The sequence below is a fragment of the Pleurodeles waltl genome, chromosome 9, assembly GCF_031143425.1.
Source record: "Pleurodeles waltl isolate 20211129_DDA chromosome 9, aPleWal1.hap1.20221129, whole genome shotgun sequence".
NCBI lineage: Eukaryota > Metazoa > Chordata > Amphibia > Caudata > Salamandridae > Pleurodeles > Pleurodeles waltl.
This window is the reverse complement of record NC_090448.1, coordinates 46,718,334-46,745,726: the sequence shown is the minus strand read 5'-3', so window position 1 is coordinate 46,745,726 and position 27,393 is coordinate 46,718,334. Positions and strand designations below refer to the sequence as shown.

Genomic DNA, 27,393 nt, shown 5'->3' with positions numbered 1-27,393 from the left:
AACTGAAACAGCAACCATCAGGTGAGGGGCAAACATTTACCCTTTACAAAGAGAATGCCACTACATGGCATTACATGCTGTGCTTTTATTGTAACTTTTAATTCTTTTGTGAACTGTTTGTCCCTCCGCGAGGGCTTTGTTTCTTTATAAGACTATTCCTATAAATTCCTGGCAGTTAATCAGCAGCACGACCAAATAATTTGGGCAAGTCAATTTCTTAAATTCCTGGGCATACCACATCAGCAGCTGGAACATGGCTTTCACAATGCCTGTAACTCCTTTGTTCATCTGAAGTTAATCTAGTCCCATATGCCCTATTTTTATTGAACCAATTGTCCAATGCAAGTATAGCATGCTTGGCTGAACACCTGAGAGGTCAGCCTTCTTCCAGTTGAGTTGTGTCGGTCATCTTGCTCCAACTTGAGACGACTTAAACCGTCATCCACCTCCCCACTAGAGGGGCAGCTCTTTGAGCATGACGAAATACATTAAGGGTATTAAACTAAACACCACAACCCCTCCAAAGAGGGAATGATCAGTTCCCATTAATTGTGTTGCACCCTGCTGGCATGAATTGCCAATGATACCCCGTCCATGTTTTGTTGCCTTGTGAGCTCTAGCATGTATGGCTCCCATGTTCCTTCAACTAGTCAATCCAAATTCCCTTTCTCACGGTCTCTGAGATACCCACTCATCTGTCCCACAGGGAGTTTCAAGGCTCTTCTAGCGTAAATATGAAGTTGTTTTATATATGTTGCTCTGAATAAATATTTCAATGCGCAAGGGGCTTGTGGCACCTAATTTGATCAAAGGGAGCAATACTCAACAAGGAATTTGAAGATATCATTGCCTCTTCTTTAAGGTACTCTGAGAGCTGTCTTCGTTTTCTTGGAAAATGGTCTGCGTGATCTCTATATTATATGCTACTACAGGCATTACCTTCTTTGCAAGTCAGAGGGACTCCCCCAAAGAGGCATAGCTGTCAGAGAGTGGTCTACATAAGAAGAAGTGTTTATGAAACTCCTCCATTTCAATTTCATAAAATGTTGTGCAACTTGGTTATGTTTTGTTAAACAGGATGTGCCCAGCCACTTGGCTTTTTGAGAGTGTTTCCTTCTGGGATAAGTTTAAATCTCTTTCCCATCCGTGCAACAATTTAAGGAAGCTTGTATTCAGACCAACCTGATGGGCTCAATGAGTGCAAAGTCGTGGGTAACAAGCATTTTTTAGTGTCCTGGAAAACAGGAACACAGTTTTCAGCAGATCTTTGCAAGTTACAGAAGCCTCCCCTCATGCACCCTTTGCCTTTTGCTCCATTAATACTCTTGAATTAACAGATAATTATGACCCAGCAATGACACAGGATGAGACATCTTCACGGGTCCGTAGAGAACCTACTGAGGGATTCCGTCTAGTTTAATGCAGCTGAGCGAGTTCTTCCGATTTAAAACATGCTTTCTGAAGCTCCTTATAAAAAGAGGTGTAAAACCACTGATGCCCACGTACTGCTGGTTTGGCTAGTTCCTACATATTTTTTCGAAGTTTTTTTTCCTTCAAGTAAAATAATTTCTGCATCTACTAAATGATCATGGCAGTTTTTTATGTACTAATTTTGCGACAGCTATTTGAGAAAAATGTTAAAGCAAAATATGAATAAAAGGCACTCATTTAAGACAAGTTATAGTTACTGAACAGCAAATTATGAGCCACAACTGGAATATAAAATAAACATTCACAGATAAGACAATGAAACAAGAAATCAATCTTCTCTATGCAAAAATCCTTCCGAATTCAGTTTATTCTTGCATGGTCAGTCCTAGTAGCTTAAGAGTCCTTGTGAAAAAAGGTGGCAGGGGGGCAGTCACAGTGCGGGTGCTTCCAGGACCCCCATCTGGGATCAGGAGCTGGTGCAAATGTAGATGGAGTGGCATCCGGTCCATCTGTTGTTTGGAGATGTGCATCTTCTGTAGTAGGTTCTCCTCCAGGACCTAGCAGTCAAAGAAAAAGAAACAACAAAGCTATTTTCACTAAAGCTCCTTCAACGAGGAAGTTCTGATATACTGAATGTAATGAACAAAACATCCATTAACCAATGTCGGCTAAGTCTTTTTTAAATATAGGAGTACCAAAAAATTAAAATTGTTTTGCAAGGTCTTATTTAAAACCACATAGTGTGGTATAACACATTTGCATTGTGCCCGTAGTTGGTTTAGGCTATTCCTTGCTTTGTGTCAGTGTCATCAGAAATATGCATCTGTCACCTAAATCCTCCAGAAAGTCAACACCATGTGATCTAGTTGGTCCATTATATAAAGCATTGAGAAAAAAAAGAACCATCCCGTGGTTGAGAAGAAAAGGAATAAGAAATACAACAAATGCAAAGCTGTTCCTTTTTTGCAACTGAGATCCTGCTGTGACTCACATTGTGGGAGGTTTTTCTGGAAATAATCTGGATACTACATTCAACAGCTCACAATGTTAAGTGAAGTTGCTTTAGAAAATGACATACATACCACAGAGAGACATACAGAATACTGCTGAAATTTTTTAGATTTCAATTTAGACAATCCCTTATTTGGAGTAGAGGAAGAAAAACTTAGAGGAAAAATAACTACTGGTGCTAAAATACTTCTGCCCTGTGAAACATATAGGGGGTCATTCAGACCCCGGCGGGAGCCGCCAGAATAACGGTCAGAATGCCCTGCGGAGCACTGCCAGCCTGTTGGCGGTGCTCCCGCCGACCCTAGCCCCGGCGGTCCTTAACCACCGGGGTCAGAATCACCCCCATAGTCATCTAAGTACACTGACTTCTAATCCGGCACTAGTCATTTACGTCTCAAACGTTGACCCTAGTTCACTGGCCACAATATTTATCCGAACTAAGTTTAATATCTGAATATTTTATCTTTGGACTCTTCTGTTTTAACAAGATTTTATTGTTATAATGCTTTTTATAATTTTATTTGGCTTTGGATGAAAAACTTGAATCAAAACTCATGAAATACATCTAATCCGATCTTTACCGGTTGGTAAGTCCTTTCTGTTTAATACACAATAACACAGTAGAACTATTTCGAAAATGGCCTCTACAACTTTGATGACAGAATTAAGGTCATTGCTGCAATTACACCTGGAGAAGATGAAGAGTTTTCAGCTAGGTACAAATACAGTATTCTATAGGCCACAATTTACCTGTGTTCGGGGCAGAGCATATTCCACAGGCAGAAAAATGGGCTGCCCCAGGACCTTTCCAACTCGAGCAGAGTAAACGTGATCACCAAGAATGGGACAGAGCTTCATTGTGGCATGAACCTGGAGCTGGCTCTGAAACGCTGAAACACAAGAATTAATGAATAACTGAAACTGAAATATAAAATAGCTCAGGCAAGGTGAGTACACAACTCTTGCTGCTTAGATTAATTCTGCATTTTAATTCTTAAGGAGACATTTCTTTCATCAGGAAAAACAAGACAGCAAGACAATCATATGATGAAAGCACAACCTGGTCAGTCACTCGATACACCCAAATAAACCAGGAAATGGAAGAAGATAGATATATATCTATAATATAAATTTGGCAGAAAGGTAGCTCTTGGTCTAAGCTCTGTGCCTGGTGTAATCTCTCTGTGGGCTTTTAACCACGTCCATCATTTTGGTTGGTTCGTGGGCTTGCCTTTTAAAATTTGCTTGATTTCATAAGTGAAAGGCATGCATATGTCATGCCTTTTTCGGTGTTTAGCCTGCCTTGAGTGCACCGGCCAACTACTGAAAACATACGAGGCTCCATGTTTTCGGTATGGTTTCTGGACTACTTTTTCTCTATTTTGTAGGCAGCACGATCTAACTGGGCAGTAATTGAGCGCTTTGCATGACATGGACCCTGTTACATGGATAATTTCACTTTTGACGATAACATGGATAATTGCGCTTCAGCCGAGTCCCTCAAAAAAAGTGAAAAAAATAAAAGGTTATGCATATGGTTTATGGCCAGCATGTCAGTGTGTTTCACTGTTTTCTAAATCGTCACTGGAGTCCTGCTAACCAGAACTCCAGTGGTCACGCTCTCTCTGGTTCCAAATTTATCCTTGCATTCTGGTAATCCAGTATTTCACTTCAAATTGGCATACTTGCTCCCCCCCCCCCCCCCCCAATTCCCTAGTATATGGTACCTAGGTACCCAAGGCATTTGGGCTCCAGGGGATACTTATGGGCTGCAGCATTTCTTTAGCCATGCATAAGGAGCCCATACAAAGTTTTCTACAGGACTGCCATTGCAGCCTGTGTGAAATAGTGTATGCACGTTTTGACAGCCATTTTTACTGCACCAGGTCACTTATAAGTCACCTATATGTCATGCCTTCAGACCCTGAAAGCTGGGTGCAAAGTACCTGTGTGTGAGCGCACCCCTGCACTAGCAGAGGTGCTCCCACGTCATCCAGGCCCATTTTCCCAGACTTCGTGAGTGTGGGGCCGCCAATTTAAGGGTAAACTGCACATAGGTCAATACCGATGTACAGTTTCACAATGGTATCTCTGAGTACAGCCATGTAAAGTGTCTAACAACTGGGAATTGTACCCCAATACTGATTCCAGTATTGGTTTTACAATTCCATGCACCTGGGGGGCTCCACTATGGACTCCCAGTACTGCCATACCAGCCTTCTGAGGCTTTCACTGCAGCCCCAGCTGCTGCCACCTCACAGACGGGCTTCTGCCCTCGTGGGGGCTTGAGCAGCTCAATCCCAGGAAGGCAGAACAATGCATTTCCTTTAGGAGAGGGGTGTTACACCCTCTCCCATTGGAAGTAGGTGTCACAGGCATGGAATGGGTATCCTCTCAGAGCCTCTGGAAATGCTTTGAAGGGCACAGATGGTGCCCTCCTTGCATAAGCCAGTCTACACCGGTTCAGGGACCCCCAGTCCCTGCTCTGGCGTGATACTGGACAAAGGAATGGCGAGTGCCCACTCCCCTTTCCATCACCACCCCAGGGGTGGTGCCCAGAGCTCCTCCAGAGTGTCCCTGGGTTCTGCCGTCTTGTTTTCAGGATGGTCAGGGAACTCTGGGAGAATCTGAGTGGCCAGTGCCAGCAGGTGATGTCAGAGACCCCTCCTGATAGGTGCTTACCTGGTTAGGTGACCAGTCCCCCTCTCAGGGCTATTTAGGGTCTCTCCTCTGGGAGTTTCCTCAGATTCGGATTGCAAGACTCCAGCAGGAATCCTCTGCATCCTCTACTTCATCTTCTACCGACTGATCAACCGCTGACTGCTCTAGGAACTCTACAAAACTGCAACAAAAAAGCTAAGATGACTTCTGCAACATTGTATCTTCAGCTCCTGCCAGCAACTGGAGGTTAAGAGCTTGCCTCCCCACGCAATACAGTACCCCTGTGCACCGCGTGACTTGCAGTTGCTAAGGCTTGTGTGCGACCTTCCAAATAGTTCTTCCTGCACAGCACGTCTTAGGCCCCCAACACTCCATCCTGCGATGCACAGCTTCCCGAGTGGTTCTCTGGTGGCGTGGGAATCCTTTGTGTTGTGCTGCGTGGGCCTCCATTTGCACCTTCTTTGTCCCCATGCTGTGGGACTCCTATGCGCGCTGCCTGCTCTTCTGAGGGTTCTCTGAGTTAATGAGAGCCCCTCTGCCTCCACCTCATGGGTAGAGGCCACCAGGTCCCTCCTGGTCCCGGGCAGCACCATTTTCTGCTAACCGTGAGCTTTGCGTTTACCAAGGCTTGTTAGCCGAATACAGCGATGCAAACCAGACTGCATTCATCCATCCGGCGTGGGACATCTTCTGCACCAACCAGGAACCCGCAACTATCTTCTTGGTGCAATACTGACTTTGTCTTCTCACTGGTGGTTCTTCTTTTGCACCTTCATCCAGGTTACCAGGGGCTCCTGTTCTCCCTGGACTCTTCAGTGCTTCTTGGACTTGGTCCCCTTTTTCCACAGGTCTTCAGGTCCACGAATCCATTGCTGGTGTCTTGCAGTCTCTTCTGGTTCTTGCACTGTCTTTTATCACGACTTCTAGTGTGTTCTAGGAAACTTTGCTGTGTTTTACTCCTGCTTTCACTTGCTCTAGGTTGGGGTATTTTACTTACCTTTGGCGTTTTTTTACATTCCCATCGCCCCTCTACACACTACACTTGCCTAGGTGGGAAACCGACTTTCGCATTCCATTATTTTAGTATATGGTTCGTGTTCCCCCTAGGCTCATTGCAATCTATTGTGATTTTCACTGTTTGCACTATTTTCTGACTGTTTTCTTACCTGTTTTTGGGTACTAATGTACATGTTGTGTACTTTACTTAACTCCTAAGGGAGTATAGTCTCTAAAGTATTTTTGGCCTTGTGTCACTAAAATAAAGTACATTTAATTTTGGTAACACGGAGTATTGTCTTTCATGTGTGTGGGTACTGTGTGACTACAGTGGTATTGTAAGAGCTTTGCATGTCTACTAGTTCAGCCTTGGCTGCTCTGCCTACAGCTACCTCTAGACAGCCTGGCTTCTAGACACTGACTACGTTTCACTAATAAGGGATAGCTGGACCTGGTATAAGGTGTAAGTACCCACTACAAACCAGGCCAGCCCACTACAGGGAGCTGCTATCAGCAAGAGACGGTGAGACCGCGGGGCATTAAGGCTACCCTGAGGTTCCCCCCCGCCCACCTCAAAAAAATAAATAAATCACAGGCAGAACTGCAAAGTATCAGACTACTTATGTGTGACATTTTCATAATTTCACTGTAATTATGAGTGACATTCAAGGACTATGAGCAGGGCCACTGGAATTATGTAGCATAAGAGGCCAAAATTATGTGGCAGGGTTTAGTAAATTATGTGAGAAGAAAAGGCAAATTATGCAGTATAATGCGCCAAATTTTATAACATTATGTCAACATTTTTAAACTTAGCAACACTGTCTGGGCATTGGTTGCACCTCATTAGCACCATTTTAATACCCAAATATAGCAATAAGCAACTAAAAGGTGACCAGTCCAGCTTTGTAAAGGACCTTTCACTGCACAGCAACACGTGTTGTTGTATTTTTAGTAACTTTTGAACCGTTTGAGTTAGAACCAAGTTATTTTTTTTATAAAATATGCAGATAATGCGGATAATAATGGATTATGTTGCAAATGCTGCAAATCTGTAATTTTGTGAAAATCGCCGCAGCCGCACAATTGCATAACTCCAGTGGCCCTGACTATGAGTGACACTTTCTCGCAACAAAAATCAAGCAATGAAGAAGAAGTAAACATTAAAATATCACAAATAACGCCCATCTGAGCAACGAGAATCTCTAAGAAGATCCTAAAACTGCTGCAGAGTACCAGAAATGGAAGGGCAGTAACTTAGTGCCCTTGTAACATGATCATACTGAAAAACATAATTTTACACATTAGCGTGTGCCCCTAAAAAGCTAATTTTCCATTAGCATTCAGCAACTTACCTAGGCAAGAAAAAGACAGAGAGCCACAAACACAGGGCAAGAAACTAGTGCCCTCGCCATGCACTGCTAATTACCCAAATTATTGAAGAAATAAATGTGCATGGCGAAGGCACAAGTTATAGTTACCTTAGGACACGAGTTATGGTTACTTTAAATAATCCTAAAAATGACTGCTTAATTTATAAGGTCTTCTACGAGTAAATTCAGAACCTAACTATAACGTCCCTGTAACGTTTGTTTTTTTCAGTGAAATTCTATATTTTTGTATAATTCTATTTTCCTAACTATAAGGTCCCTGTAACCTTTGTTTTTTTCATTGAAAAAAAAAAAAAATATATATATGGAAAATGTCACTTACCCAGTGTACATCTGTTCGTGGCATTAGTCGCTGCAGATTCACATGCTGTGCACATCCCGCCATCTGGTATTGGGCTCGGAGTGTTACAAGTTGTTTTTCTTCGAAGAAGTCTTTTCGAGTCACAAGACCGAGGGACTCCTCCCATTTCGACTCCATTGCGCATGGGCGTCGACTCCATCTTAGATTGTTTTCCCCGCAGAGGGTGAGGTAGGAGTTGTGTATGCTAGTAATAGTGCCCATGCAATGGAGTGAATACGTATGTATATAATGAATTTTAAAGTAATTTTACAAATGTACAAATGTTCAAGATCTACTTCTAAATGGCTACAGGCTCCCGGGGAGGCGGGTGGGTGCATGTGAATCTGCAGCGACTAATGCCACGAACAGATGTACACTGGGTAAGTGACATTTTCCGTTCGATGGCATGTGTAGCTGCAGATACACATGCTGTGCATAGACTAGTAAGCAGTTATCTCCCCAAAAGCGGTGGTTCAGCCTGTAGGAGTTGAAGTAGTTTGAAATAATGTTCTTAGTACAGCTTGACCTACTGTTGCCTGTTGTGCAGTTAACACATCTACACAGTAGTGCTTGGTAAATGTATGAGGCGTAGACCATGTTGCTGCCTTACATATTTCGTTCATTGGAATATTTCCTAGAAAGGCCATGGTAGCACCTTTCTTTCTGGTTGAGTGTGCCTTTGATGTAATAGGCAGCTCTCTTTTAGCTTTAAGATAGCAGGTTTGAATGCACTTAACTATCTATATAGCAATGCCTTGTTTTGAAATTGGATTTCCTGTATGAGGTTTTTGAAAGGCAATAAATAGTTGTTTTGTCTTTCGAATTAGTTTTGTTCTGTCAATGTAGTACATTAGTGCTCTTTTGATGTCTAATGTATGTAGTGCTCTTTCAGCTACAGAATCTGGCTGTGGGAAGAACACACAGTAATTCTACCGTTTGATTCAAGTGGAACGGTGAGATTACTTTTGGTAAAAATGTAGGATTTGTCCGTAGAACTACTTTATTTTTGTGTATTTGAATAAATGGTTCTTGAATGGTAAATGCTTGAATTTCACTCACTCTTCTTAGAGATGTGAGGCAATTAAAAATGCAACTTTCCACGTTAAGTATTGCATTTCACAAGAGTGCATGGGCTCAAAAGGTGGACCCATGAGTCGTGTTAAGACAATGATGAGGTTCCATGAAGGAACTGGTGGTGTTCTTGGTGGTATAATTGTCTTTAGGCATTCCATAAATGCTTTTATGACTCGTATCCTAAATAATGAAGTTGAGTGCGTAATTTGCAGGTAAGCTGAAATTGCAGTAAGATGTATTTTTATGGAAGAGAAAGCTAGTTTTGACTTTTGCAAATGTAGTAAGTATCCTACTATATCTTTTGCAGATGCGTGTAAGGGTTGAATTTGATTATTATGGCAGTAATAAACAAATCTTTTCCACTTATTTGCATAGCAGTGTCTAGTGGTAGGCTTCCTAGCTTGTCTTATGACCTCCATACATTCCTGTGTGAGGTCTAAGTGCCCGAATTCTAGGATTTCAGGAGCCAAATTGCTAGATTCAGCGATGCTGGATTTGGATGTCTGATCTGTTGTTTGTGTTGTGTTAACAGATCTGGTCTGTTTGGTAGTTTGACATGAGGTACTACTGAAAGGTCTAGTAGTGTTGTGTACCAAGGTTGTCTTGCCCATGTTGGTGCTATTAGTATGAGTTTGAGTTTGTTTTGACTCAACTTGTTTACTAGATATGGAAGGAGTGGGAGAGGGGGAAAAGCGTACGCAAATATCCCTGACCAGTTCATCCATAGCGCATTGCCCTGAGACTGATGTTGTGGGTACCTGGATGCGAAGTTTTGGCATTTTGAGTTTTCCTTTGTTGCAAATAGATCTATTTGTGGTGTTCCCCAAATTCGGAAGTAAGTGTTCAGTATTTGGGGGTGAATTTCCCATTCGTGGATCTGTTGGTGATCCCGAAAGAGATTGTCTGCTAACTGATTCTGAATCCCTGGAATAAATTGTGCTATTAGGCGAATGTGGTTGTGAATCGCCCAATGCCATATTTTTTGTGTTAGGAGACACAACTGTGTTGAGTGTGTCCCTCCCTGTTTGTTTAGGTAATACATTGTTGTCATGTTGTCTGTTTTGACAAGAATGTATTTGTGGGTTATTATGGGTTGAAATGCTTTCAGCGCTAGAAATACCGCTAACAGTTCTAAGTGATTTATATGAAACTGTCTTTGCTGTATGTCCCATTGTCCTTGGATGTTGTGCTGATTGAGGTGTGCTCCCCACCCTGTCATAGATGCATCTGTCGTTATCACGTATTGTGGCACTGGGTCTTGAAAAGGCCGCCCTTGGTTTACATTTATACTGTTCCACCATTGAAACGAGATGTATGTTTGGCGGTCTATCAACACCAGATCTAGAAGTTGACCCTGTGCTTGTGACCATTGTGATGCTAGGCACTGTTGTAAGGGCCGCATGTGCAGCCTTGCATTTGGGACAATGGCTATGCATGAAGACATCATGCCTAGTAGTTTCATTACCATTTTGACCTGTATCTTTTGTTTTGGATACATGGCTTGTATTACATTGTGAAATTTTTGGACTCTTTGTGGACTTGGAGTGGCAATCCCTTTTACTGTGTTGATTGTTGCCCCTAGGTATTGCTGTGTTTGACACGGCAGAAGGTGTGAATTTGGGTAGTTGATTGAGAAACCTAGTTTGTGTAGGGTTTCTATGACATATTTTGTGTGTTGTGAACACTGTATTTGCGTGTTGGTTTTGATTAACCAATCGTCTAGGTACGGGAACACATGTATTTGCTGCCTTCTGATATGTGCAGCTACTACTGCCAGACATTTTGTAAAAACTCTAGGCGCAGTTGTTATTCTGAATGGCAACACTTTGAATTGGTAATGTATCCTTTGGAATACAAACCTTAGGTACTTTTTGTGTGAAGGATGTATTGGTATATGGAAATATGCATCCTTTAGATCCAGTGTTGTCATGTAGTCTTGTTGTTTGAGCAGTGGGATTACTTCTTGTAATGTAACCATGTGAAAGTGGTCTGATTTGATGTATGTATTTAATGTTCTGAGATCTAGTATAGGTCTTAGACTCTTGTCTTTTTTGGGTATTAGAAAGTACAGTGAGTAAACTCCTGTGTTTAATTCTTGTTTTGGTACTAATTCTATTGCTTCTTTTTGGAACAATGCTTGAACTTCTAATCCTAGAAGATCTATATGTTGTTTTAACATACTGTGTGTTTTCGGTGGGACTGTTGGAGGGAAATTGAGAAATTCTATGCAATAACCATGCTGGATAATTGCTAGTACCCAAGTATCTGTTGTTATCTCCTCCCAATGTTTGTAAAATTGGCTTAGTCTCCCCCCCACAGGTGCTATGTGATGGGGATGTGTGACTTGTAAGTCACTGCTTATTTTGAGGAGTTTTGGGGCTTTGGAACTTTCCTCTATTTTTCTGGAATTGTCCCCCTTTATATTGCCCCCGAAAACCTCCCCGCTGATATTGGCTTTGGTAAGTGGGCCTTGTTTGTGATGTTGTGGTTTCTGTAGGTTGCCCTCGAAACCCTCCCCTAAAAGGTGTTTTGCGAAATGTGCCTCTGCTCTGCGGGGAGTAGAGTGCGCCCATGGCTTTTGCTGTATCAGTGTCTTTCTTGAGTTTATCAATAGCAGTGTCGACTTCCGGCCCAAACAACTGCTGTTCATTAAATGGCATATTTAGCACGGCTTGTTGAATTTCCGGCTTGAACCCTGACGTGCGCAGCCATGCGTGCCTTCTTATTGTTATTGCAGTATTTACTGTCCTTGCAGCCGTATCTGCTGCATCCATTGAAGACCGTATCTGATTATTAGAGATACTTTTTCCTTCTTCCACCACTTGTTGTGCTCTTTACTGGAACTCCTTGGGTAAGTGTTCTATGAAATGTTGCATCTCATCCCAGTGAGCTCTATCGTATCTTGCCAAAAGTGCTTGTGAATTGGCAATGCGCCATTGGTTTGCTGCTTGTGCTGCAACCCTTTTGCCCGCAGCATTAAATTTGCGACTCTCCTTGTCTGGAGGTGGTGCGTCCCCTGAGGTATGTGAGTTCGCTCTCTTACGAGCTGCCCCGACTACTACTGAGTCTGGTGTTAACTGCGTTGTAATATAAACTGGATCTGTTGGCGGTGGCTTGTACTTTTTCTCCACCCTTGGAGTTATGGCTCGGCCTTTAACAGGATCCTGAAAGATTTGTTTTGAATGTTTTAGCATTCCTGGGAGCATAGGTAGGCTTTGGTATTGGCTATGAGTGGAGGATAGCGTGTTAAACAAAAAGTCATCCTCAATTGGTTCGGAATGCAAGGTGACGTTATGGAAAGCAGCTGCCCTTGCAACCACCTGTGTGTAAGATGTACTGTCCTCAGGTGGGGACGGCCTGGCAGGGTACGAGTCTGGGCTGTTGTCCGATACTGGAGCATCGTAAAGGTCCCATGCATCGGGATCATCCTGACTCATTGTAGTATGAGTCGGGGAGTGCATCAGTGGAGGAGTTGCTACCGGTGATGTGTGCACTGATGGTGGTGGAGACGTTGGTGGAGTTGTTTTCCTTGCTACCTTTGCCTGTGGCTGCTTGTCCTTTTCTTGAAATGCAAGTCTTCTTTTTATTTTAATTGGGGGAAGAGTGGTTATCTTCCCTGTGTCTTCTTGAATGTGGAGCCTTCTTTGAGTATAGTCTGGCTCTACTGCTTCAAGTTCCTCTCTGAATCTATGCTTTTGCATTTGGGAGGACAATCCTTGTTCCTCTGTATAGGAACCTGTTTTCGGCTCCGAGGCTGGATGTTTCGGAACCAAAACTTTTTCGGACGTCTTTTTAGGCTCCGAAGAAACCTTTTTAATTTTCGGCGTGGTGGTGTCTCGGTGCCGAATTTGTTCGGTGCCGCTGTCCCGTGCCGAAATTTCTCTGAGCCGATGTCTCGAGTCCGAGATTGCTGTGTGGCGGTATCTCGACCGGAGTCGGATGACTTCGACACAAGCGTGCCCTTTTTCGGTGCCTTGGATCGGTCACCTATTTTTTGGGTTAAGCCATGGCCTGTTGGCGGTGGCGTCCCCTGGGCTTTTGTTGACTTCTCGTGAGTCTTATGTTTCGATGTCTTACTCACGGTTTTCGGCATTTCTTCGGCCTCGAGCTCTTCCGAGTCCGACTCGTGGATAGAGAAAGCTTCATCTTCCTCCTCGAAACGCTCTTGTCCTGTCGACGCCATCTGCAGTCTTCTGGCTCTTCGGTCTCTTAATGTCTTCCTCGACCGAAACGCTCGACAGGCTTCACAAGTATCTTCCTTGTGCTCTGGAGACAAGCACAAGTTACAGACCAGATGCTGATCTGTATACGGATACTTGTTATGGCATTTTGGACAGAAGCGGAATGGGGTCCGTTCCATCAGCCTTGAAGTCACACGTGGCCGGGCCGACCAGGCCCCGACAGGGGATCGAAAAAAAAACCAAAGGGCCACCGGAGCTCTTCAAAATTCGGTGTCGATCTGTTGTAACTAACCAGATACCGAACGCAAACAATACCGACGGTTTTTCCGAGATTCTAACTAACTTTCCGACCCGAAACACGGAGCGAAAAGGAACATGTCTGAACCCGATGGCGGAAAAAAAACAATCTAAGATGGAGTCGACGCCCATGCGCAATGGAGTCGAAATGGGAGGAGTCCCTCAGTCTCGTGACTCGAAAAGACTTCTTCGAAGAAAAACAACTTGTAACACTCCGAGCCCAACACCAGATGGCGGGAAGTGCACAGCATGTGTATCTGCAGCTACACATGCCATCGAACATATATATATATCCACATATATATATATATAATCTCCTGAACATCTCCAACTTTCAAAAGCCCAAGAAAGTGGGCATCGCTCACAGGAATTTGTGGATGAGGGTTTTTTGAGAATGGGTTTGGACCGGATAAGGCTCCTTATGCCCATAATAAGCACAGCCTCCACTGACTCAACGTTTGGATTGCTAATGTTAATATTATCCTTATTTGTAGGCAGAAGGACCAGCTTTCTGCTATGAAACTTAAAGTATTTGGCTGGTTCACTGCATTTCGAAGGAAAATTCAATTTCTACCAGCTAATGCATCTCAGAGGGCCCTGGGGATGACTCTGACTTGTCAAAAACTCCTGTTGTGCTCTACAAGGTGTTATCACTGTATGTGGGCAAGTTGTCTCCTTTACCCTATAACATAACTTTCAATGTCATTTTCATTAGTCATAGAAAAATGTGCTTTGGATCCAAACTGTCCCTCAAAATATTTTCAACGGTTAGCAACATTATGCCTATTAACAAGTGAAATAAATATTAGTGGTAACTTGAACACAAATAAACTATGGTTCGTCTAGTGTATTTTAATAGTGGATTACACTAGCCCCACCAAAACTACCTAGTGTCCCAAAATAGTATACAGTTCATGTGAAGCCAAACAGTAATCACTGTAACCATGTAAAATTTTGATGATGATGATTAAGAAAAATATGGAAGCACTGTAGCACATTGCACACTAGTTTACCCTACTTGCAGGCAGAGATCTCAAGGCTCAAAAGTTCACTGGAGCAAGATTTATGTTCAACAGAAAAGTTAGCATTCCCAGGTGCCACCCTCTCGTCGTAAGCATGCATAATATATGGAAACATGTACAAGTTATTTTTTCCGCACGAGTCAATAAAAATATTGTGTAATAGAAGAGATGAAATGTAGAAAGTGATTGCATACTATCCAGAGAAGAACACAAAGTGTAGTATCAACCCTCAAGACTTACCACTCATTGGCTGCAGCTGAACTAAAGCACATCCATCCGAGGAATTTAGAACTTTGTAGTAAGTCTTGGTTCTCTTCACCTCCTTCTTTTCTAGGCTGCCCCGGGATGGGTATTTCACTGGGATTACCTACACCTCGTGAAGGACAAACATGGGAGTAAATAAAAATTGGTGCTGCCAAAACAGTTTTTCTCCAATACAACGCTATTATCCAGAAGTATATTCGTGGGAGAATTCAATACTGACTGGGGAAACTGGAAATCCAAAGATCATGTTGGACTTCGCAAGTTTTTGAATTCCTGAAATAAATTTTCCTCACATCCAAAAAAGTTCAAAGCCTTGACCTCATCCATGCTGAGCCATCACTAGTAAAATACTTCCCACCACTTGAAGGTGAGCGGTCAAGCCATCTGTCCATACCTTTTAGCATCATGATCGACAACCTCAAACAACCACAGCAAAACCGGAGAAAATCTGGGTATGACCAACAAAAAGAATTATAGAACCTACCCTCCATGGCTTCTTACCAGCTAATATGGACCATCTAAGTACTGAAACAATCCCCCCAACAGCAGAACGAAACCACTTGACATAACCAATACTACCGCCCTTCCGAAGCTTTAACTTCCAAATCATGTGAATTCTTAAAAAGACAAACCTTGGTGCAAACATCTTAAGCTTTAGATCCGTTACCAGCTTACCTTGGCTGGGGAAAGCAGCCGCTGAATGTTTTGCATCTAAATAACTAACCAAGTATATCCATTGCAATCCTCAGTGACTATCAATCAGGTTTCAGAGGTGGGTTAAGCACAGAAACAGATACTCCAAAAGTTCTCGATAACAGCCTTGTAATTGATGAAGGAGACCTTTCAGTAGCATTTTGTACAGTACGTCGTCAGTTTAAACTGCTAGAATCTAGACTGGGGTTCCATAGCTATGGCTTGGTTTGATTTGCCACACCCCTCTCTAATCGAAACCAAACTGTGAAGATATTGAATCACACCATATCCATTGTTCCTACGAACTATGGCGTTCTGCAAGGATGTACCTAGAACCCTTCAGCGAACCACTAATAGACTTCCCCTGAGGACACACAATTATATCTAAGGACATCTAGCATCAATGGCATTTTCACTCTCATCCCGAATCTCTTCAACAATGAAAGTCAAATAACTTTCTTGTATTAATTCTCACAAAAAAGAGTTAATTCCATTCCTCACAGACACAATAATATATTTAATACAGGTCTCCGGAACAAACTGAAGCTCGATGATATCCACTCATCTTTCTACTCTAGTGAACACTATGGACAAAACTTCTACCACTGTGAATGCACATAAGAAAGTTATCTAAATCTGCTTTGTTCTTAGACTCACCGAAGAGAATGATCACCCAAAAACCATTACTTATCGCTTGTCTACATTAATCTAACTCCATGCAACAGGAGCCCCACCCCAATCCTCCATGGTCTAAATAGAGACCATTTCTCATGGCATAACCCACCTCAGTTCCATAAAAAGAAAGTTTGATGATCTCTCACTGGTGCTGACGTAACTTCACTGGCTTTTAGTCTAGGCCAGAATAAAATGTAAAATCTGTCTAAAGTATACCGTGATGTATCTGGGCACCCCACCTCACCTGGCAAAACGTTTTACAAATTTTAGCACAGGCGCCCCAAAATGTAAAACATCTTTAGTCTTTAACTTGTATGACCTACAATATTTTGAGGTCTCTTCTCCACCTTAATAGGACAGAATTAGACCTCCTCTTCTTCAGGAAATGGATGAAAACCTATGTATTCCTACCTCATTTGAACTAATACCTTCCTGCATTGTTCTATATATTCACTTGTACACTGCTGTCAGCTCAGCTCTGCCTCATAATACATTCATCTGTCCACTAAGCATCATGCTACAAAGTATCACTTTTTGTTATATGTCAAATACAGTCTCCCCTTGCTTGCATAATAAGGCTTTAGAAAATTAAATGAATCAATGCACATGAAGGTCCCCAAACCTGCTCCCAAAACCCTGCTTTAAAGAATTCCCAGACTCTTTCTTCTATTCTACAGAGAACCCACAAATACTTAAAGAAGGCAAAAACACTTTACTCTCTTACGTTGCAGTGATGCAAGAATGCATGAGGTCAAGGCTTAGAAAACCAAGAGGTGCTTTTTCGCTGGCAGATCCTCGGCAGGGCAAAGGGTGCAATAAAAAGGCTTTATTTAAATGCTGTCTAATAACAGGACAGCAGCACAGTGCAAAACCATGGAGCAGACACCAGCAGTACCCAGCAGCAGTAGATTCCAGCAGGACACAAACAGCACCAACCTGAAGTAGAACTCAAGTCTCACCGTGCACCATCCTGTAGTAGATCAAGGTAGGGTTGTTGCTGCACGTTGTTGGTGAGACAGGCACGCCGTGGAAGAGTCTGCTTTCAGACTCATTTTTTTAATTTAATGAACACCACAACACTTCAGACAGATTTTCTTTTACCGCAGAGTAAATGGAAATGGTACAAAGCATCTTAAAAGAGTGAGGAATGACAAAAAAAACCATGTGACTAGCATGTGATGTGAACCTATAAAACTGTTTGTACATATGTACGGAAAACACAGGCAACATACATATATAAATATAAAAATAACTAAAAGTCTACCTATATTCAAATCACAGAATAGTCAATGTAAGCTATTGCCTGTTACTTGTCTTCCTCTGTTGGGATCAAGCCCCCAGCTAACAGTCTCTGGACTCCTTCCCTCCTTATCTTCTTTCTCAATACTCTCCCTCCCTTCCCTGGACTCTTCCTTTCCTGGACACTACTACTCTGATGAACTACCCCAGTTGCACTATGCCCTGTCCCACCGTAACCCCGGCTACCTTTCTATTTGGCCTGAAAGCCTACACTAGAGACAGCCGAGAGACTCTTTGCAACTTTGTTGTCTGATGCACAGTTGTGAAGCTGCATCTTTCTAGATTTCTAGACTTTACAGCAGTTTTCTGATATTTCAAGTAGTCTCTCTTTTCATTACTGAGATCTATTTACATCTTTTTACCTCTCAGAAAAAATAGGCTAAGGCTTATTTGCTTAGAGTTTCCTGGGATGTATCAGTCCAAGAAAAAAAGGACAGCGATATCACTCTGCAACTTTATCAGTGTCAATGCTACTCTAACTAAAATTATTTCTTCCTAAGGGGGCAACCATTTATATTGTTAGCACATGTATAAAAGAAATTGTGTGCATTAACAGACATATCGGCATCGCACATCATAAATTCATATTTGCAAAATCTTGATCTAAAGATTTTCAACAGGAGAATTGACACTTATTTCTGCACAGATTTCGTCAGCTAGTCTTCTACTCCATAGGAGTGAGCTGGACCGGATAAACCACTGTCCCCACTGAGTACCCTGTGAGGCAGCACTGCCAATGCGGGGAACTCTAGCTCAGGTCCAAGGTTGTGGGTATTCACAAATGTAGGCTATTTCTTCCCACTCACTACTTCAATCACATGTAAGTGGAGTGATGAGTGTGGAAATAGTCACAGTTTTCACAGCCATTTGAGAAAAAGAAAAAGTCACTCAATAACTTATAGAAGTAGGCATATACCTATCTTTGAGTGACTCCTAATTGTTTGTGAATCCTCACCAAATGGGCCAATTTAAAGAAAATCCAAGCAGTGCTATGACCGGTGCAACTTTAGACAAAATGTGTGAATGTTAGGTATTATTTGGAAGTCATCGCTAGATGCCCACTCAGAACCGTGCTGGTATCACTAATGCAAAATGCAGGGGGATGAGAGAAGATCAGTGGCAGAGGAATCATGTTCCTGATTCACAAAAGGAATGCTGCCTTCACACACTCCTTTTCTCTTATTCCAACTTATTTTTAAGACAGACAGAGATGTACAACGTTGAGGGGCCCCATTCAGGGACAGGCCATTAAGTTGTTCATCCAGTGCAAGACCGATTTCAAAATGACAGAGCATTATAGGCTCAGATACTGTCAGATGCGCCACTGGTGTAGTAATTCACACACTATAACCTTGAGGAGTCTCCCAGCACCCTATACTACTTTAAAAACCCAACTGGAGGGACATTGATGGCTCTGTATGAGTAGATAGGAGAAAGCACTGGGAGGGGAGATATTGCTGAAGGAATAGGTCAGGTTATGGGGCGACATACCAAAAATTGTTTGAAACATCCACAGCAGGGAAATCTGGCACAAGATTGTTTATGATTGGTTCAGAACCCTGTCCAAATTTAGGAAATTGTTCCCCAAGACAGATGGTAAATGCTGGAGGGGATGTGCAGAGGAAAGGATGGAACCCACGCTTGATGGGGCTTCGGGAAATGCAAGCCTTTTTGGAAAGAAGTCTTAAGACAGATCAAAAAAGGTACAGGCTTGCCACTGTTGCATACTGGAGATACATCTATGAGGATGGGCCGTACTGGGCAGGGGCAAATGGACAGTGCCACCCCTCATGCTGCTGGCAGGCAAACAGAACGTGGTGGCATATTGGAAATGGATAACCCCCCCAAAGCATGGACTCTTGAACGTGACAAATGTGGTTATTACTGGCTATGGAGATGTTCAGGTAAAACCTAAAAGATGGAAATTACAAATCTGAAGCAACCCGGCAGCCACTCCTGGACTACCTGAGGGTGGGGAACCTCTCACTGTGGTGCCCAGTCACACTGAGCGCATGGTGCCTACATTGATCTGCGGAGTCCGGTGATGAGAGTCCAGAGGAAGTCCTGTGAGGGCAGCAGTGGGAGGTGAATGTATGGAATGGACATAAAAAGTGCTTGCTGCATCAAGCTCGGCCTGGTGAGCTGAACAGTCTGGACTGTCAAGAGGGGGAGGGCAGGGCTTTCTTATGACAACTGAGAGCTGAGAGATTGAATTCAGAATGCCAAATTTGCCTATGTTGTCCCATGAAAAAAACCCAGATAGAAACACACTACTGATCTGTGGAAAACAGCAGAGATTATGCTAATCTTTAAAACAGGAACAAATCACATCCGTGTCATTTTTTGTAAAACTTTAACTCTCCAATCCACCGTTATGCAGTTTGGAAAGATGTTGTTTTCAATAGTAAATATTTAGTTACGAGTGTAAGGTTATTCCTCTTTGACGGATATAGTTTAGGTAAGAAGTTCAGAATACAGACCAGATGAGTGGCTTACACTTCATATTAATTAAATAAATCACCCTCAAGACGTCCCTTGCTTAAATGGCCTTCAAAGGCCTGAAACAAACCTTTTATTCAGTGAATCAAGATTTCCTTTATTAGCGTTTAGAAAGGAAGACACGAGCACTCTGATTCACATCCTGATAGATTACAAAGATATCCTGTGTCTGGGGTAGGGTTGTGAGTTATGGGTGAGACATCAGAGTGTTTTACAAGCGACACAAACACGTCATGGCCCCACCCGTTTAACTTTTGTATTAATTAATTAAATAAACATCTGTTGTACATTTGCAGAAATGTCCCGGGTGGGACATCTGGCGTTCCCTGTCTTACTCTTTGCATATGATGCAGTCATCCTAGCAACAGCTAAAAATGCATTCCTTTCCTTTGTTTGAGGCTTTCCTTGTGTTAACAGTCAATGCAACATCTGAGCCCAAGTATCTTCACTGGATACCCTACTTCTCACAGGCGCTCTCTAACCCGCACATCTTCAGCCACTCAACCATGAGCTTGGAATCTTTTACAGCATCTACAGCTAATACCCGCGAACACCAAATACCAATATTTGGAAAATCTGTCACCACATCCTCCTTCCGAACACATTTCCTAAGCAAGCTAGATTCTTACATTAACCATTAATTGACCTTCCTCAATACTCATTTGCACTACTGGACAAAGTTATATGCTTCGCTTCAAAAACTCTCTATAACCACACCAGTCAAACTCATACATTCAACTATCAGTGCCAAATCTGACTGAAGTCAGCAAAAGATAGACCAACATACAAACTCCTTATTCTGGTGTCAAAATCGTAAACAATCTATCAACCATCAGCCTGTAATGAACTCTGAAGAGATACGCACACTTATGTAACCTTCACTTGACTTACCCAAAAATTATTTTCCACTCTTAACCTCCTTGTGCTAACCCACAATTCTATTCTTTCAGGATGTAACTTCTGGATAAAAAACGTCAGCTGAACTACATTTCATCATCCGCCTTAACACTTGCATAAACAATTTAACTGATCACTTAAGGTAGCTGGAAAAGTGGTCTTAACTATCTGATTGCTATCAGATCACCTCTTGAAATTATGTTGATGAGCACATCTGATACAGAACATTACTTGATTTCTGGGGCTGTGTTGTGCTGAGAAACTTAAGTAGCAGTAGGAAGTAGCTCATAGTACTCCAGCTTTAGTACATGTCTATTCAGCAAGTTTGAAATCGTGTTCTGCACCGATAGGACTAAGAAAACCATCCTGCAGCTTCAGTACAAAGCAACCCAGCTGCCATACACGTGGCACAGGCATAGGCATTCTTCCAAGTACCAGGCAGTATTGCAGCAGAACATATGGGCACCTCTTTAATACCACTGCAGTGTGAGCTTGAGCTCAATAGCAGTGCACATGGGGTGAAATGAATACAAGAACTAGTTCCGGATTAAGAGCCAAACTAAAACCTGTTTTCCTCTGGTTTACTCATGTTAAGTGTAACTATATCAATAGATAAGAGATGTGTGATGGCTAACAAACCGTTTAATAAATATGTATTGGAAAACTTTAAAGAGGTGGTTCAAATATAAACAACATTTTACTTTTCAAAAAAGTAGAGTTTAAGGTCATGCCCAACTTTTATAAGTAGGGTTGGCCATAATGGGATTAAGCTATTCATTTTTGAAAATTCTCCCTAAGGCAAAAAACAAAGCTGTTTTTCCACATGATTTGAGAATTCTAATGTTAAGGAGGGTTTTTTTTTATGTTTTGAAAATAAGCTATGAGCCTTCTTTGTGCTTGTATAAACAAATCTTTATGTCACTCACATGTAGAATTCAGGTGGTGGAGGCTGAAACCTGTGTCAAGAGGCTGAACCTCAGGCACCTAGAGGAAGTGGGGCCAACTGCTGAGCATGTGTGTGTGTGTAAGGGGCAGTCGAAGATTATGAGGACACTGATATGGTTGTAGCAAATACATTTTTGCATCATTATAACTCAAATGTAATATATTTATAATTGATTTTGTGTCATGATTAATGACATGACAGAAATGCTGGCTATAAAGATGTTAGGATATTTTTTATTATTCCGTTTTTACGTATGTAAAAAAATGCTTCCCAGTTCACTGCAATTCTAACTAAGAGCTGTATAAGGAACCTGCTCAGGCTCACAATCTGTGCACAGATCGTTGTATAAATCCTTTCATGTTAGAACATGTGTTGAGACAGAATACATCTTATGGAATGCGAGGTCAGCTCTGGGGTCTTCAATGGTTCACACGCTGTCATGAGTGCAGAAGCAGGAAGCCATGTGACTGGGGTATTGCTAAGGCCACCAGGTTTCCTTTACTATTCCTAAACGCACCAATGCTTGACTTGTCTCCCAGTACATACGAATAGAAGGAGTTACACCCCAATGGACCCAGTCATTTCTAGTTACCAAATTATGGTCTCCAATAGTTTCAGCTTTCAAAGCAACAGTGATTTCACCTTCTGGATCTGGGACACCGATCGTCACTGCACTGAGAAAAACAATTTAAAAAGGAAGAAGTTCAGTTTCTTATAAAAGGTTAAAAAAACTGATATGTTAGTGTTAAGTAATGTTGACCTGTCAAGTTTAAAACACACAAATTATATGAAACAAACTTCTTACAGAACATTTCTAGACTATGTGAACATGGCAAATGGTGTTTAACACGAAAGGCCTTCTTCAGGATTTTGTTCAATGCCGTTTCATCTAGACCAGTGGTTTCCCACCTTTTGACTTCTGTGGACCCCCCACTTTACCATTACTGGAACCCAGGGACCCCCACTGAATCATTATTGGAATCCGGGGACCCCTTCCCCCCCCCACTGAGTCATTACTGAATCCTGGGGACCTAATATGTAAATATTATTTAATTTTCTAAGCACTCGCGGATCCCCTTAGGAGGCTTCGTGGACCCTCGGGGGTCCCCGGACCACAGATTGTGAACCACTGATCTAGACCATATTCTGAAGTATTTCTTTCTCGCAAGTCCAAACTTTTTTCGATTAAGAATAGGCAACACTCATATTTAGCGATTATATCAATATCAGGCCAATCCTGCAACTGGTGTACATTTTGAAAGCCGAAATTGACCCAACAGGTAAGGAAAAAACAGCATAATTGAGCTAATATCTCCAAACACAGCACAGGAATAGTGCACGTAACTCCAAGAAAGTACAGCTATTTAGCTAATATCTGCATTATTTCGAGATGTGCTTGACAAGGTCTCCCCAGCAGCGCAGTCTATTAGTTGTCAGCTACAGCAAGACGTCACCACATGTCCCTCCTGGATACTCTGCTCGAGCGGGTTTGGAAGTCAGCGGCACGTGTTCAAAAATTACACATGAAGCATGACAGTAAATAAAATTGTGTTACCAGCTCTTTAGCACTTAATATGAAAATATGAGGTATTTTCCAGTTAAAGTTATTGTGATTGAGCAGCCAGAACTTCACCCTTTATTTTTTTAAAGATGCTAATTTGTGGGAGAAACATGAGCTGCTTTTTCAGATTTTCTTACAACTGATGACAGGAGCCATGTCCACCTGATTTAAATAGCCACAAGAGGTGCAAACTGCACTTCTTTTGTGGCTTTTGTGGTAACACTTGCACTGGCCAGGCTTACACTCTGTGCAGAAGGGTGCGACAACTGTCACCGACACCATACTGTACTAACATTAATGCAGTGCTTCAATAAGGTACATTCATGAGGCTCCCAATCATCAAAAATGTGACATTGTCCATCTTCAACAAAATTATGGCTCCTCTCAATGTAGATATAACTGGATGAACTAAAGTGATGCAGTCTATTTTGCGCTGCACCCATCAACGTTGTTGCAGTAAACACCTACCAACACACTGCTCCAAACTGGTTTAATTCTGGGCTGTGCAATGATGGCTCACCAGACACAGCGTTGCACAACAAGGCGTCACAACAAGGCATTAACACCCTCCCATGGCCACTGTTTATTGGAGGCTATAGCAATGCTAAGCAGCTCAGCTTAATTCAAGAATTAGTGAATTATGCATGAACCACACAACCCATATGATGAATGTGTGCAGGCGTGAACGTTCAGCACTCTCAGCAATGTTTTTATTTCCTAACTGTCCAAGTGATACTGTGCGACCAGAGGGGGTCACCTTGGCAAAGGAGACCCATTGTAATATTTCTCCTGGTGGCATAGTATAGAGAAAGTGATGTCCATGTAAATGTAATTACATACGTACAAGAATACACAAATATGAAGCAAATGGAACGGCCACAGGTGTCCAGGGAGGACGCATGTGAATCTACAGCAGTAAATGCCACATACAGAGGTCTACTGGGTAAGTACCATTTTCCTTCTATGGCATGTGTGGCTGTAGATACACATGCTCTGCATAGACTGTAAAGCAGTCCCTCCATAAAAGCAGTGGCTAGCCTGTGGGAGGTGCAGTTGACTGGAAAAGTGCTTGTAGCACAGCTAAACCTACATTGGCTTGTCGACGTGCTAGTACATCCACAAAATAATGCTTTGTAAATGTTTGTGGTGTGGGCCATGTAGCTGCCTTACACATGTCAGCTATATGTATGTTTCCATGGTAAGCCATAGTGGCTCCTTTTTTCCTAGTAGAATGTGCTCTAGAAGCAAAAGGTAACCTATCTTTGCTTTAGCATAGCAGGTTTGTATATGTTTTACTATCCATCTAGCTATGCTGATTTGGATATTGGACTGCCCTTGTGAGGTAGTGAAAAATCTACAAAAAGCGTTCTGGTTTTCCTAAATTCTTTGGTTCTGTCAATGTAAAACATAAGTGCTCGTTTAACATCTAGAGTGTGTAGAGCTCTTTCACTCTTTCCACAACTGAGTCAGGCTGCGGAAAGAAGACTGATAGCTCAATGGATTTATTGATATGGAATTGGGAAACTACTTTAGGAAGGAATTTCGGGTTTGTACAAAGGACCACTTTGACTCTATGAATTTGGAGGAAAGGTTCTTCCAAGGTTGGGGCCTTGAGGTCACTAACACCTCTAAGTTATGTGATAGCTAATAAGAACGCAACTTTCCAAAAAAGGTACTGAAGAGGGAATGCATGAAGTGGCTCAAAAGGAGGGCCCATGAGCCTAGTAAGCACAATATTCAGGTTCCAGGATGGTGCAGGAGGCACTCTGGGTGGAAAACCCATCTTAAGGCCTTCCATGGAAGCATTGACTTGGATTCTGAACAAGGAAGTATGTTGCCCATCTGTAGATATGCAGCTATAGCTGCAAGATGTAAGCAAATGTAAGTGTAAGCTAGATTTGCTTTCTGTAAGTGCAGCAAATAATAAACACTGTCTTGGAGAGTAGCTTTAAAGGGATTAATATGTTTGGGTTGGCAGTGGCATACAAAACGTTTCCATTTTGCAGCATAACATGCTGTGATTGTGTATCTACGAGCTTTCCTGAGAATGTCCATACATTCCGCAGGCAATCCTAGTAACTAAACTCTCTGACTTCAGGAGCCACATCGCAAGGTTGAGTGTCTTGGGGTCTGGATGTCTGATCTGTCCTTGATTTTGAATGAGAAGGTCCGGCCTGTTGGGGAGCTTGTCGTGGGGAACTACTAATAGGTCCGGAAGCGTGGTGAACCATGGCTGACACACCCAAGTGAGAGTTACAGAGTTCATAGTGAGAGAAGTCTGCCTGATCCTCAGAACCAGAAATGGAATGAGAGGGAGAGGTGGAAAAGCATAAGCAAATATCCCTGACTAGTTCACCCATAGAGCGTTGAACTTGGATACAGGGTGTGGATACCTGGAGGCAAAGCTTGGGCATTTTGTGTTTTCTGCTTTGGCGAAAAGGTCTAACTGAAGAGTTCCCCACTTTGCAAACTAAGTTTGAAGGACTTGTAGGTGGAGTTCCCATTCGTGTTCTTGTTGCTGCATCCTGCTGAGCAGGTCGGCAAAGTTGTTGTTGGTCCCTGGGAAATACTGTGCCACCAGGTAAATGTGGCAGTGGAGAGCCCATTTCCATATTGTCTGAGAGAATTGTGACAATCCGGACAACCTTGTTTCTGTAAATAATTCATGGCTGTCATGTTGTCCTTGCAGACTAAGACAGGTGATGAAGAAATGCTTTCAGGGCCTGAAAGACTGCCCGAGCGCAAGGTAATTGATATGTAGGGATTGGAGACTGAAACCCCAGAGGCCCTGTATTATAAGGTCTTGAAGGTGCAGCCGTAACCCCTGAGTGATGCATCTCTGGTCAGAATGACCTGAGACACAGGGTCCCGAAAAGGCCACCTTTTCAACAGGTTCGTGGTGTTCCACCATTGCAGAGAGCGGTGAGTATGGTGGTCTAACAACACTCGATTCACCAGGTGACCCTGTAGCTGAGACCACTTGCCAGAGAGACACTGCTGTGGGGGACGCATGTGGAGTCTGGCATATGGAACAATGGCAATGCAGGACGCCATCATCCCTAGCAGGCGAATGATAGTCCTGACTGTGTACTTGTAATTCTCCTGAAAGTGGGGGAGAAGAGACTGAAAACTCTTAACACGGGCTGGGTTGGGGTATGCTGCCCCAACTCTGCATTAAGAATGGCTGCTAGATAAGGCTGAATCTGATGAGGTTGTAGATAGGATTTGACAAAGTTGATTGTGAATCCCATGGTGTGAAGCAGGTCCACTGTCATCAGAGTGTAATATTGGCACTGTCGCAGTGTGCTGGTTTTGAAAAGCCAGTAGTCTAGATAAGGAAAAATGTGTATGTTTTGTCTTCTGAGATGTGAGGTGACTACTGCTAAGCACTTTGTAAAAACTCTGGGAGCAGTTGTGGCTGGGAAACGTAGGACTTCGAACTGGTAATGTTTGCCTGCAAGCACAAATCTTAGGTAATGTGCAGGGTGGATGGAGATATGGAAGTAGGCGTCCTTTAGATCTAGGGCCATCATAAAGTCGCCTTGTTGTAAAGGCAGCATAACCATGTGAAAGTGTTCTGAGCGAATGTAGTGCTTTAATGGGCTGAGATCCGGAATAGGTCTGAGAGAGCCATCCTTTTTGGGGATGAGGAAGTATAGGGAGTATACTCCTGTTCCCTTGTGTTATAATGGAACAGGCTCTATGGCCCCTTTAAGAAGAAGGGATTGTACCTCTTGTTTGAAAAGGGTGAGGTGCTTGTGGGATAGCCTGTGAGATTGAGGGGGAATGTTTGGAGGTGTGGTAATGAGCTCCAGACAGTAACCATGTTAGATAATGGAAAGGACCAATTTGTCCGAGGTGATGTTGAGCCATTCTGTATGAAACATTTGAAGTCGTCCCGCCACAGGTGTGGAGTGGGGAGACATAGGCAGTCACTGTTTGGATGTGGAGGCAGAGCTGCGGGTGGTGATGCCCTTACCTCTGCCTCGGTTATTGCCTTTATAGATGCCCCTTAAGAAGCCTCAAGAGTATGAGATTGAAGGCTGTCTGGACTGGTGGGTAGAGGCCTTTAAGGTTGTTGATTTGTAACCACCTCTACATCTGGGGCGACGAAAAGTGCTTCTTTGGGAGGAGGACTGGTGTGCACCCATGGCT

At 42.7% G+C, this 27,393-nt stretch overlaps 1 protein-coding gene across 6 annotated transcripts in view; it reads right to left on the bottom strand.

The window, feature by feature from the left end:
- Positions 1-1,759: 1,759 nt before the first annotated feature.
- RPUSD3 (RNA pseudouridine synthase D3) overlaps positions 1,760-27,393 on the bottom strand; it is a 51,611-nt gene continuing 25,977 nt past the window's right edge. For all 6 annotated transcript variants that reach the window (XM_069206251.1, XM_069206247.1, XM_069206248.1 and 3 more), the window contains 4 exons: positions 22,270-22,351; positions 14,645-14,771; positions 3,193-3,332; positions 1,760-1,988 (listed from right to left, as the gene is read on the bottom strand). In XM_069206251.1, coding sequence (XP_069062352.1) covers positions 1,797-1,988; positions 3,193-3,332; positions 14,645-14,771; positions 22,270-22,351 — 541 coding nt within the window. In that variant the 3' untranslated portion in view covers positions 1,760-1,796. The remainder of the gene's footprint in view (positions 1,989-3,192; positions 3,333-14,644; positions 14,772-22,269; positions 22,352-27,393) is intronic.